This window comes from Heterodontus francisci, chromosome 3 (assembly GCF_036365525.1).
Source record: "Heterodontus francisci isolate sHetFra1 chromosome 3, sHetFra1.hap1, whole genome shotgun sequence".
Lineage (NCBI taxonomy): Eukaryota > Metazoa > Chordata > Chondrichthyes > Heterodontiformes > Heterodontidae > Heterodontus > Heterodontus francisci.
Genome location: NC_090373.1, coordinates 137,742,654 through 137,756,287, shown reverse-complemented (window position 1 = coordinate 137,756,287; position 13,634 = coordinate 137,742,654). Strand labels below are relative to the sequence as shown.

The following is a 13,634-nucleotide window of genomic DNA, read 5'->3' as shown; positions in this document are numbered from 1 at the left end:
TCAGGTACAGGGAGTTTTGAGGCCAGTGTCTATTCATATGATCTCCATGGCCTTCAGGAAGAGAAAGAGTTTGCACCCAATCCATGTTCAGGAGCTGTCTGGTTACAGAAATACCATGATACACATGAATGGCCATTATAAGCTGAATTATTTGGGGTACTGTAGTGTAGTGGTGATGTTACTGGACTAATAATACAGTGCATGAGGGTTTAAATTCTGTCACGACATTGAAAATTTGCAGTTTGCTAGAAAGCTTTGACACCATGAAGGACTGTACACAACAGAGCAATTGTTGTATACAATGTATAAAATGGTATCCTCCAAAAAGTGTGGGAGTTTCCGTCTTAAAATTACTCCACGCTTGATAGGACCCGCAGGAATTGTGCTTCATACAGAAGAGTACATGTACCTTCTTTCTGAAAGCAGCAAACTTCTTTCTTATTTGTAGCCATGTGGACTCAGCTTGTGATCTTCTTTGGTGTTACTTGTGCCTGTGCTATTACTGGATGGTGGTCTTCAGCTCCATGTAACCTTGCTCTTTCTTTGTGCAACTCCTCTAGCAGTCCCTCCAACTCCTCAACAGGAAAGGGAGTAATGATGCTGCTGTGTCATTGGGTTCCATTATTGCTCTTTTCAATAACCTGCCACAACTTGCAATTTAATTGCTAGCTGCATCCCTTTCACAGTTGCTCTCCTGGATGGATTTTCTGATCCCCAGCCAAGTATCCTGCAGGCCAAGCTCTCTTTTCCTGTGCCCATGGGCGATTCAAATTAGGGATGGGGTGGGGGGGGGACTTCCCTTGGAAAACTGGACCTCTGTGCTGAACCTCTGTGCTGGAGGTGCAGATTTGGGCGGCACAGTGGCGCAGTGGTGAGCATCGCAGCCTCACAGCTCCAGCGACCCGGGTTCAATTCTGGGTACTGCCTGTGTGGAGTTTGCAAGTTCTCCCTGTGTCTGCGTGGGTTTTCTCCGGGTGCTCCGGTTTCCTCCCACATGCCAAAGGTTTGCAGGTTGATAGGTAAATTGGCCATTATAAATTGTCCCTAGTATAGGTAGGTGGTAGGAAAATATAGGGACAGGTGGGGATGTGATAGGAATATGGAATTAGTGTAGGATTAGTATAAATGGGTGGTTGATGGTCAGCACAGACTCGGTGGGCCGAAGGGCCTGTTTCAGTGCTGTATCTGTAAATACTAAAATGAGCCTGCAAGTTGAGTCAGTTACAATCCCATTTTGTCAGACTTAGAAAATGGGGGTTGATTTATAAAATAACTCAAATAAAGTTCAAGTTTCAAACTGTGCTTACAGTTATTCTCTGTATATAAATTCCAGGTTTCATCCCATTATTACATTTTCCAGAAGCCTTTTTGGCTCCGCCTTACCTGTCAAGGACAGAAACGTTAAAGCAATGAGTAGATTCAAGGCTGAGTTGAAACATCCTACAAGAGTCACAGCCCTGCCTTTTATCCCTATTGGAAAAAATTCACTCAGCAGCAACCAAACTCCTGTAATCAAAGCCAGAGAAGAAAATAAAGTTAAAGCTAGTACTTTCTTAAACACTGCTCATAGACAATCCTTTACAATGCAGAAATATAGTTGCACATCATTTTGAACATAAATAAAAATCTCAGCAGACATCAAACTATAGAACAAAATTGCACAGTTTATAACAATTATGTTTAGATTCAAATTATAGTACAACATATTTCACCAACTATATCTATACTCTAACATTTATAAAGTTTACCACCGTCAGCATGATCCGCGCTGGAGTGATTTCTACATAAGAGTTGCTTACCTGGTCCAAAACTTATAGAATAGGCAGCCACATAAACAAGCAGGCAACAGAGACACAACCACTTCAACACAGGAGCGACTTGTTCAGTCCTGTGTCCATCCGTCTCAGGGCTTCCCGTGAATGGAGAGGAGGATTCATTTTGCAGTATTGTAATTCCCATAACGTCTTGTTTTGTTACTGAAAAGGCTGTAGATTCCGATGAATTAAAGTCTGTACTCAAAGAAAGGGCAGTGGCAATTGTTGAATTATATCCAGACACTGAAGTTGTAACATTATCTTGCCAGTGATTAGTGTGATTGGGGTAATTGCAGATATCCTTGAACTGCATTGGGATGTTATGGATTATCATTGCCAATATAACCAATGATATAATCATAACAGTACTTCCAATGTTAAGAAATGTTTTACGTCCTACGTGATCAATGAGGAACATTGCTAAAACTGTGCCAAGCACTTTCACCAGCCCTATGCTAACTGAAGCTAATGTTGCTGTTGAATCACTTGCAAAGCCAACCGATTTTAAGAGACTGGATGCATAAAACAAAACGTTTGGTTGACCCGTGGCTTGCAAAAAAAGGGTCAAACAAAATCCTATCCAGAGTCGCATTCTAATGTTGTCCTTTGACCTAAACATATCTAAAAATGTGTAATTGCTTTCGTTGGACAAAGAAGATTTGATGTTTGCTAGTTCACCATCAATGTTGGAATATGATCCAAACTTCTTCAGGATGAGACTTGCCTTTTCATCATATCCTTTCTTAACCATAAACCGAGGACTTGGTGGAAGGAAGGACATGCCAATGGCCTGCAGCGCAGCTGGTGCGATAGCAATCACAAACATGTACCGCCATCCATTTGAAGTGCTGGAAAAAGCATAATTAAAAATATAGGCCAACAGAACACCAACAACAGTCATGAATTCAATCAGAGATACCAGCAAGCCTCTTCTATCTGGTGGTGCAATCTCCGATAGATAAATACATGCTGAAATTGCACCTAAATATGCAGCAATTCCCTCAATGATGCGGCCTCCAAGGAGCATTGCATAGGAGGTAGATGCTGACGCAATGATATTTCCCAATATATAACAGCAAGAGGTTATGATGATTCCTATCCGCCTTTCCCAACGATCAATGATGCATCCACCAGCAAGGCAACCTATTGAGCCTCCAATTAAGGTTGCACTTACAACAATTTCTTGTTTCTCACAGGTAAGTTGGAATTCATAGTTCAGCTGTAGAAGAGCTCCAGAAATGTTTGCAAGTTCGTAGCCAAAGATAAGTCCACTTCCAGAAGCAATTATAGATGCAACAATGAGAATTAGGGTAATAGGTCCTGGAAAAAAGATAAATCATTGATCAGACTTAAGGTAATTAAAACTGTGACAATTAAACTAAATCATGAGGATTCACCTAAGGCCTCAAGGAGCTGCTACAGCTGCACCTCTACATTTTACATCGAAACCAAAAAAATTCACACTGATCATTGGGGACAATAGTTCTCCTGGTTGAGGAACTCATTTACAGTTGCCACTGCATGGGACTCAGTCCAATTGCACACAACAGTTCAAATGGAGAATTCAATCACCCATTGAACGTAGCTTGTTTGAGTATTGATTAAGCTATGGAAAATTTAAAGTCTTTAATGGGACGGGGATCCCGCATCCTGAAACTTTGATTCAAAAAGACCGGAGGATCACTCAGGGGATGCTGGGGGGTGGGCATGAACAGGCAGAGGCAGGGTTCTCTGCACCTTTTTGGCCTAGTCCTGGGAGCCCTGCCTCCAGCACAAAATCCAGCCCTCTGTGTGCACTGCATAGAAAAATTTGGGCAGGAGGAATTGCATGCTCATAATAGACCCCACTCAATTTTCTGTCTATGGCATTTGCTGCAACACCAACGTACATAGGGACCCTTATGACAACTGAGTTTTCCTTGCCTCTGTCATACTACTGAACTACTTCCAATAAGCAGTTCCACAATTAAGCCATTTCCAATTTTACTACAAGGTGAATTAGGCAATAGCATAACAATTGCATATCCATAAATAAAGTTGCATTTGCAATGGGAAGATTTATACATGCCCGGAACAGCAAAAGGGAATTGCTGACTTATTTGGGTGAGCTGAGAGTTCAGTGTGTCTGTAAACAAAATTCAAATGATGAACACTATCAACTGTTGCTATAAGAATTCCCCAGTGAAACTAGCTCCCCAGAAAGGTTTGCTGCCCCCAAAGATGCTGAGCCTTACTAATTTTCTCAACAAGATGCTTTCAATGGAACACTTACTATCCTACGCAACTCTGTGAGGGGCAGGTCATGCCTCACAGCCTTATTGAATTCTTTGAAGATGTGACAAAACACAATGATGAAGGAACAGCAGTGGATGTGGTGTATATGGATTTTAGCAAGGCATTTGATAAGGTTCCCCATAGTAGGCTCATTCAGAAAGTAAGGAGGCATGGGATACAGGGAAAGTTGGCTGTCTGGATACAAAATTGGCTAGGCCATAGAAGTCAGAGGGTGGTAGTAGATGGAACGTATTCAGCATGGAGCTCGGTGATCAGTGGTGTTCCGCAGGGATCTGTTCTGGGACCTCTGCTCTTTGTGATTTTTATAAATGACTTGGATGAGGAAGTGGAAGGCTGGGTTAGCAAGTTTGCCGATGACACGAAGGTTGCTGGAGTTGTGGATAGTGTGGAAGGCTGTTGTAGGTTGCAACGGGACATTGACAGAGCTGGGCTGAGAAGTGGCAGATGGAGTTCAACCTGGAAAAGTGTGAAGTGATTCATTTTGGAAGGTCGAATTTGAATGTGGAATACAGGCTTAAAGACAGGATTCTTGGTAGTGTGGAGGAACAGAGGGATCTTGGGGTCCATGTCCATAGATCGCTCAAAGTTGCCACCCAAGTTGATAGGGTTGTTAAGAAGGCGTATGGTGTTTGGCTTTCATTAACAGGGGGATTGAGTTTAAGAGCCGCGAGGTTATGCTGCAGCTCTATAAGGCCCTGGTTCGACCACACTTGGAATATTGTGTTCAGTTCTGGTCGCCTCATTATAGGAAGGATGTGGAAGCTTTAGAGAGGGTGCAGAGGAGATTTACCAGGATGCTGCCTGGACTGGAGGGCATGTCCTACGAAGAAAGATTGAGGGAGCTATGGCTTTTCTCATTGGAGCGAAGAAGGATGAGAGGTGACTTGATAGAGGGGTACAAGATGATGAGAGGCATAGATAGAGTGGATAGTCAGAGACTTTTTCCCAGGGCAGAAAGGGCTATCACCAGGGGGCATAATTTTAAGGTGATTGGAGGAAGGTTTCGGGGAGATGTCAGAAGTAGGTTCTTTACACAGAGAGTGGTGGGTGCGTGGAATGCGCTGCCAGCGGTGGTAGTAGAAGCAGATACATTAGGGGCATTTAAGCGACTCTTGGATAGGTACATGGATGATAGTAGAATGAAGGATAGGTAGTTAGTTTGATCTTAGATTAGGTTAAAGGTTCGGCACAACATCGTGGGCCGAAGGGCCTGTACTGTGCTATACTGTTCTATGTTCTATGTTCTGTAAGGTAAAAGAAACATTAACCAGGCTTTTCCAGGGATTAAGCCTAGCCAGATACTGAGATAATAACACCCCTATAACAGACAATGCACAATTTAAATATTATTCCTAATACAAATTGATTCTTTATAACTGTCATTTATACAGTTAAAAGTAAATATTTTTGACTTTCTGCAGCAGTCATTAATTGATTTGGGAAGATTGGCAAAAAATATTTTCTTCTAGATCAGAGAGCAAGTTAGAAATGTCCATTAACAGCAATTTGCATTTATATAGCATCATTAACTTAGAACCATAGAAAAATTACAGCACAGAAGGAGGTCATTCAGCCTTTCACGTCCACGCCGGCTGAAAAAACCAACCGCCCAATCTAATTCCACCTTCCAGCACCTGGTCCTTAGCCTTGCCGGTTACAGCACTTCAGGTGCATGTCCAGGTACCTTTTAAATGAGTTGAGGGTTTCCTGGCAGTGAATTCCAGACACCCACCACCCTCTGGGTGAAAAAGTTTCTCCTCATGTCCCCTCTAATCCTTCTACCAATCACCTTAATTCTGTGCCCCCTGGTAATTGACCTCTCTGCTGGGGGAAACAGGTCCTTCCTGTCTACTCTATATAAGATCTTCATAATTTTCTATGCCTCAATTAAGTCACCCCTCAGCCTCCTCTGTTCCAAGGAAAACAACCCTAGCCTCTGCAATCTTTTCTCATAGCTGCATTTTTCAAGCCCTGGCAACATTCTTGTAAATCTCCTCTGTATTCTCTCCAGAGCAACTCTGTCCTTCCTGTAATGTAGTGACCAGAACTGTACGCAATGCTCCAACTGTGGCCGAACCAGCGTTTTATACAGTTCCAGCATTATGTCCCTGCTTTTGAATTCTATACCTCAGCCAATAAGGGAAAGCATTCCATATGCCTTCTTCACCACTTTATCTACCTGTCCTGCCACCTTCAGGGACCTGTGGACATGCACTCCAGGGTCTCTCACTTCTTCTACCCCTCTCAATATCCTCCTGTTTATTGTATATTCCCTCGCTATATTTGCCCTCCCCATGTGCATTACCTCACACTTCTCCAGATTGAATTCCATTTGCCACTTTTCCGCCCACTCGACCAAACCATTGATATCATTCTGTAGTTTACAGCTATCCTCTTTACTATCAAGTACACGATCAATTTTTGTGTCATCAGCAAATTTCCCAATCATGCCTCCCACATTTAAGTCCAAATCATTAATATATACCACAAAGAGCAAGGGACCCAACACTGAGCCCTGTGGAACACCACTGGAAACAGCTTGCTATTCACAAAAACATCCGTCGATGACTACCCTTTGCTTCCTGTCTCTGAGCCAATTTTGGATCCAACCAGCCACATTTCCCTGTATCCCATGGGCTTTCATTTTACTGACCAGTCTGCCATGTGGGACATTGTCAAAAGCTTTACTAAAATCCTTGATGACCACCTCCACTGCACTACCCTCATCAATCCTCCTTGTTACTTCCTCAAAGAATTCAATCAAGTTAGTAAAACATGACCTTCCCTTAACAAATCCATGCTGACTATCCCTAATCAGTCCGTGCCTTTCTAAGTGGCAGTTTATCCTGTCCTTCAGAATTGATTCTAATAATTTACCCACCACCGAGATCAGACTGACTGGCCTATAATTATTTGGCCTATCCCTCGCACCCTTTTTAAACAATGGTATAACGTTCGCAGACATCCAATCCTCTGGCACCTCGCCCGTAGCCAGTAAGCATTTGAAGATGATCCTCAGCACATCTGTTATTTCCTCCCTGGTTTCCTTTAACAACCTGGGATGCAATCCATCCTGCTCTGGTGATTTATCCACTTTCAAGGATGTCAGATCCTCTAGTACTTCCTCTGTCACTATGCTAATCGTATCGAGAGTCATAGAGTTATACAGCACAGAAACAGGTCCTTCGGCCCATTGTGTCCACGTTGGCCAACAAGTGCCTATCTGTACTAATCCCATTTTCCAGCACTTGGCCCATACCCTTATATGCTACGACATTTCAAGTGCTCATCTAAATATTTCTTAAATGTTGTGAGGGTTCTTACCTCTACCACCCACTCAGGCAGTGTGTTCTAGATTCCAACCACCTTCTGGGTGAAAACAGTTTTCCTCAAATTCCCTTTAAACTTCCTGTCCCTTACTTTAAATCTATGCCTCCTAGTTATTGACACTTCCGCGAAGGGAAAAGGTTTCTTCCGAACTACCCTATCTGTGCCCCTCATAATTTTGTATACTTCAATCATGTCCCCCCTCAGCCTTCTCTCCTCTACAAAAACAACCTTAGCCTATCCAGTCTCTCTTCATAGCTGAAGTGCTCCAGCCCAGGCAACATTCTGGTGAATCTCCTCTGCACCCTCTCCAGTGCAATCACATCCTTCCTATAGTGTGGTGACCAGGACTGTACACAGTACTCCAGCTGTGGCCTAACCAGCGTTTTATACAGCTCCATCATAACCTCCTTGCTCCTATATTCTATGCCTCGGCTAATAAAGGCAAGTATCCCACATGCCTTCCTAAACACCTTATCTACCTGTGCTGCTGCCTTCAGTGATCTATGGACAAGTACATCAAGGTCCCTCTGACCCTCTGTACTTCCTAGGGTCCTGCCACCCGTTGTATATTCCCTTGCCTTGTTAGTCCTCCCAAAATGCATCACCTCACACTTCTCAGGATTAAATTTCATTTACCACTGCTCTGCCCATCTTACCAGCCCATCTATATCATCCTGTAATCTAAGGCTTTCCTCCTCACTATTTATGACACCACCAATTTTCGTGTCATCTGCGAACTTACTGATCATACCTCCTATATTCACGTCAAAATCATTAATGTACACTACAAACAGCAAGGGTCCCAGCACCGATCCCTGTGGTACACCACTGGTCACAGGCTTCCAATTGCAAAAGCAACCCTCGACCATCACCCTCTGCCTCCTGCCACTAAGCCAATTTTGGATCCAATTTGCCAAATTGCCCTGGATCCCATGGGCTCTTACCTTCTTAACCAATCTCCCACACAGGACCTTATCAAAAGCCTTACTGAAGTCCATGTAAACTACATCAACTGCTTTACCCTCATCCACACATCTAGTCACCTCCTCGAAAAATTCAATCAAGTTTGTTCGACATGATCTCCCCTTGACAAAGCCATGCTGACTATTCTTGATTAATAGCTGCCTCTCCAAGTGGGGATTAATCCTGTCCCTCAGAATTTTTTCCAATAGTTTCCCTACCACTGATGTTAAACCCACTGGCCTGTAATTACTTGGTTTATTCCTACTACCCTTCTTCAATAATGGTACCACATTCACTGTCCTCCAGTCCTCTGGCACCTCTCCTGTGGCCAGAGAGGATTTGAAAATTTGTGTCAGAGCCCCTTCAATCTCCTCCCTTGCCTCACATAACAGCCTGGGATACATCTTAACTGAGCCTGGGGATTTATCCACTTTTAAGCCCGCTAAAACAGCTAATACCTCCTCCCTTTCAATGCTAATTTGTTCCAGTATATCACAATCCCCCTCCCTGATTCTACACCTACATCCTCCTTCTTCATAGTGAACACAGATGAAAAGTAATCATTTACTCCGGCTCCACACACAGATTGCCAATTTGGTCCCTAATGGGCCTTACTCTTTACCTGGTTATCCTTTTGCCCTTAAAATACTTATAAAATGCCTTGGGATTTTCCTTTATTTTGCCTGCCAGTCTTTTTTCATGTCCCCTCTTCACTCTCCTAATTATTTTTTTAAGTACTGTCCTACACTTTCTATACTCCTCTAGGGCCTCCGTTGTTTTCAGCGCTCTGAATCTGCCATAAGCCTCCTTTTTTTTCCTCATCCAATCCTCTCTATCCCTTGACATCCGGATTTCCTGAACTTATTGGTCCTACCCTTCACCTTTACGGGAACATGTTGGCCCTGAACTCTCACTATTTCCTTTTTGAATGACTCCCACTGATCTGATGTAGACTTTCCTACAAGTAGCTGCTCCCAGTCCACTTTGGCCAGGTCCTGTTTTATCATATTGAAATCAGCCTTCCCCCAATTCAGTACCTTTATTTCCGGTCCATTTTTGTCCTTTTCCATAATACCTTAAATCTTACAGAGCTATGCTTACTATCCACGAAATGCTCCCCCACTGACACTTCTACCACTTGTCTGGCTTCATTCCCTAAGATTAGGTCAAGTACTGCCCCTTCACTTGTCGGACTTTCTACGTGCTGGCTCAAAAAGTTCTTCTGTATGCATTTTAAGAATTCTGCCCCCTTTAAGCCTTTTGCACTAAGACTATCCCAGTTGATATTGGGGAAGTTGAAATCCCCTACTATTATTACCCTATTATTTTTACACCTCTCTGAGATTTGCTTACATACCTGCTCCTCTCTCTCTCCCTGACTGTTTGGAGTACACTCGCAGCCAAGTGATTGCCCCCTTTTTGTTTTTAAGTTCTACCCATATGGCCTCATTTGAGGAACCTTTTAAGATAGCATCCCTCCTTACTGCAGTCCTTGATCAATAGTGCAATGTCACCTCCTCTTTTACACCGCCCCCGCCCACCCCCCCCACCCCCCCCCCCCCCCCCCCCACCCACCTCCCACCCCATCATGTCTGAAGATTCTATACCCTGGAATATTGAACTGACAGTCCTGCCCTTCCCTGAACCATGTCTCTGTGATAGTAATAATACCATATTCCCATGTGTTAAACAACACCCTCAATACATCTGCCTTACTAGTAAGACTCCTTGCGTTAAAATAGATGCAATCCAGCCTTGCACTACTCACTTGTGCCTTAACAGGTCTCTATTTGCTCTGCCTTCCAGACTGACTTAGTTTCTCTTCTATATTTGACTGTGCATCACCCCATACAGTACTTCCACTCTGTATCCTATCCCTGCCAAATTAGTTTAAATCCCCCCAACAGGACTAGCAAACCTCCCTGCAAGGATGTTGGTCCCGTTCTGGTTCAAATGCAACCCTTCCAACTTGTACAGGACTCACCTTCACCAGAAACAGAGCCAGTGATCCAGGAAACTAAAGCCCTCCCTCCTGCACCATCTGTTCAGCCACACATTCATCTTCTCTATCCTCTTATTCCCATACTCACTAACGTGGCACCGGGAGTAATCTAGAGATTACAACCTTTGAGGTCCTACTTTTTAATCTGCTACGTAGCTCCCTAAATTCTTGTTGCAGGACCTCATCCCTCTTTTTACCTATGTCATTGGTACAAATGTGAACCATGACCTCTGATTGTTCACCCTCCCCCTTCAGAATCTAATTTTTTTATTTCTGATCTCCACCCATATGGTCTCATTTGATGATTCATTTAGCATATCATCCCTCCTCACAGCTGTTATTGATTCCTTAACCAATAATGCTACACCCCATCCTTTTTTTATCCACCTCTCTATCCTGCCTGAAAACTCTATATCCAGGGATGTTGAGCTGTCATTCTCGCCCCACTTTAAGCTAAGTTTCCGTTAGAGCAACAATATTGTGTTGCCAAGTGTCCATCTGTGCCCTCAGCTCATCGACTTTATTTACCATACTCCTTGCATTTAGTTAGTGTAATTTATTAATAAGTACTAGTTAATTAAAAAAAATTTTTTTTTGTAAAGCTGAGGTATGGGAGGGCAGCTCGACCAAGTGGAATGTGCCTCCTGTGGTATGTGGGAAGTCATAGACACACCATGTGTCCTTGACAAACACATCTGCAGGAAGTGTCACCGGCTGCAAAAGCTTGAGCTCCGGGTTTCGGAACTCGAGCAGTGGTTGGAGTCACTGTGGTGCATCCAAGAGGCAGAGAACTACGTGGATAGCACATTTCAGGAGATAGTCACCTCGGAGTTTAAGAGAGTGCAGGCAGAGAGGATATTCCAAGATATTCCATAAATAGTCAAAAGGAAAAACAGGTTCTAAGCTCGGAAGGGAGAGATTAGAAGAGGTTATGAAATGTATGGCCCAAGAGGCGGATCTTGCAGATGTTTTAAAAAATGGAACGATTTAGAGAAGGAATTCCAATAAGTAATACTGAGGTAGTTGAATGTTCTTCTACCAACAACAGGGTGAGGTGTTCAGGTAGCAATAGAGGTCTGCAGTCTTTGTTGGTGCAAGTAAGCAGTTTTGGTGAGGGATAGGATGTGGGGTTTACAGCTCAGTTCAGGGTCAAACAGGATTCCAAGATGACAATTGTTCTGATTGGTCATGAGAGAGTGGACAAGGAACAGGGTGGAATCAGTCACAAGGAATAGAGTTTGTAGCACATGCTGCACACAATGGCTTTAGTTTTACCAATGTTGAGCCAGATAAAATTGTGATCAATCTAAGACATGATGATGAACAAAATGACTGACAGCAAGGTTGAGGAGGACAATCACCATGGTCAGTGTCACATAAAATGTCTTTCATACTTTGGTTAGAGCCATTTCAGTGCTGTGAAATAGATGGAAACTGAACTGGAATTATCTGAAAAGGAAGTTTCAGGTAAGGTGACCATGAAGCTGAGAGTATATGCCACACTCAAGAACTATAAAGAAGTGATTGAAGTTGGAGAGGATAGACGAATCAAACATGGGCTTTTTGAAAAGGGACTAATGATAGTGATTTGAAGGGAAGAGTGATAAGTGTTGGATGTAAGGGAACTACTAATGCAGATAAAATGGCACAAAGGCACCATTGAAGGAACCATAGGTGGGTTTCATGGATGTGATGAACTTTGAGAGAGTGGACAGTGGCGAGGTGTGCAGGAAAGATTGGGGTCTGGAATTGGGCAATTTAGATACCCTGGAAAAGTAGGAGATGTTGGCCAGAAGGAAGAAGAGGAAGCAGTAGAGGTAGGTGTATTGTTTATCCCTCTCAGATGAGAAAGCCTGTGAGCTTCTCACATTTGGGACTGAATTTTACTGGCCCCTCAACACCGCAGGTCGTGGCGTGGGGGACAGTAGAATTCTGCGGGAAGTGGCCCGCCTCGACCCACAATGTTGAGAAGGGCCCACCGCAAATTACTGGTGGCGGGAGGACCTCGATGCTGCCCCCCACCTCCCCACCGCTGCTCGGTGGCGGCACCCCAATTACCATATGTAAAACAGTACTTACCTCTGCAGATTATGCAGCCTGCAGCCTCTCCATGCCCACTTCTGGATTTTTCGTTGGACGGGCGGCCGTCACGTGCCGTCCCGTTCAACGAACAGAAAAGCCGGCGGGTCATCAGAGGCAGAAGGTGGAAGGTAAGTTCCGTTTTCAGGGGTCTCACGCTGCATACTGGAAGGGAGGAGGGAGGGGGGATATTCAAGGGTCTGACTCTGCATACTGGAAGGGAGGAGGGAAGGGGGATATTCAAGGGTCTGACTCTGCATACTGGAAGGGAGGAGGGAAGGGGGATATTCAAGGGTCTGACTCTGCATACTGGAAGGGAGGAGGGAGGGGGATATTCAAGGGTCTGACTCTGCATACTGGAAGGGAGGAGGGAGGGGGGATATTCAAGGGTCTGACTCTGCATACTGGAAGGGAGGAGGGGGGGGATTGCAGGGGTCTCACAAATAAATAAAAGGCTTGTAGACAAGATGTTATCAAGAGTTGGGAAATTTCCAGAATCACCTGCATCAATTAGCTACTTCTATTCCCAGAGGGCCACAGAGACCTGAAAAGCAGCTAATGCTTAACAGCTAAGTGTTTACAGCTTCAACATGTTTTGTCAGATCGAGATCTGTACAAAAACTCATGATGTAATTTATACAAGAGAATGCATCTGTTTCATTTTAGAACACATGAAAATATAAGAATTATGCACAGAACATATAGGCCTAAACAATCAGGGAGGGGGAAAGTCAGAAACCACGACAGTGTAAACTTCACTCTCTCTTAACTCACATGTGGCATTCCAAGTAGTAAATTTGCAATCTATATAAGCATGTCTGAACGATTACATTCCAGCCTGAAACTATTATAAAATGATATTCTCAACACTGAAATCTCTTTCAAACTAATGTGTGCTTCCTTATTGTTTGGTTTCATTTGCCTTTCCCCCAAGATCGAGACCCAGCTGACTGAACCTGTACTGCAATTTACTGACTGGCAGTGGGATGAAATTGGCAAAAACAGCCTGTTGAAGTTTAGTTGCACTACATATTAAGCTTGAAGTTGTTTCATCTCTCCTAATAATTTAAAGACAGTCAACACCACATTCTGTGGTTCTTCACATCAATCTATTTGTCAGCATAAACTGCACATCAAAAGACAAAGACTAC

The 13,634-nt window shown here is 43.7% G+C and overlaps 1 protein-coding gene across 4 annotated transcripts in view; it reads right to left on the bottom strand.

The window, feature by feature from the left end:
• The window catches only part of slc2a12 (solute carrier family 2 member 12), a 159,595-nt gene that overhangs the window by 29,173 nt on the left and 116,788 nt on the right, over positions 1 to 13,634 (bottom strand). For all 4 annotated transcript variants that reach the window (XM_068026311.1, XM_068026297.1, XM_068026317.1 and 1 more), the window contains exons 3-4: positions 1,800 to 3,134; positions 1,384 to 1,506 (exon numbers count right to left, since the gene is read on the bottom strand). In XM_068026311.1, coding sequence (XP_067882412.1) covers positions 1,384 to 1,506; positions 1,800 to 3,134 — 1,458 coding nt within the window. The remainder of the gene's footprint in view (positions 1 to 1,383; positions 1,507 to 1,799; positions 3,135 to 13,634) is intronic.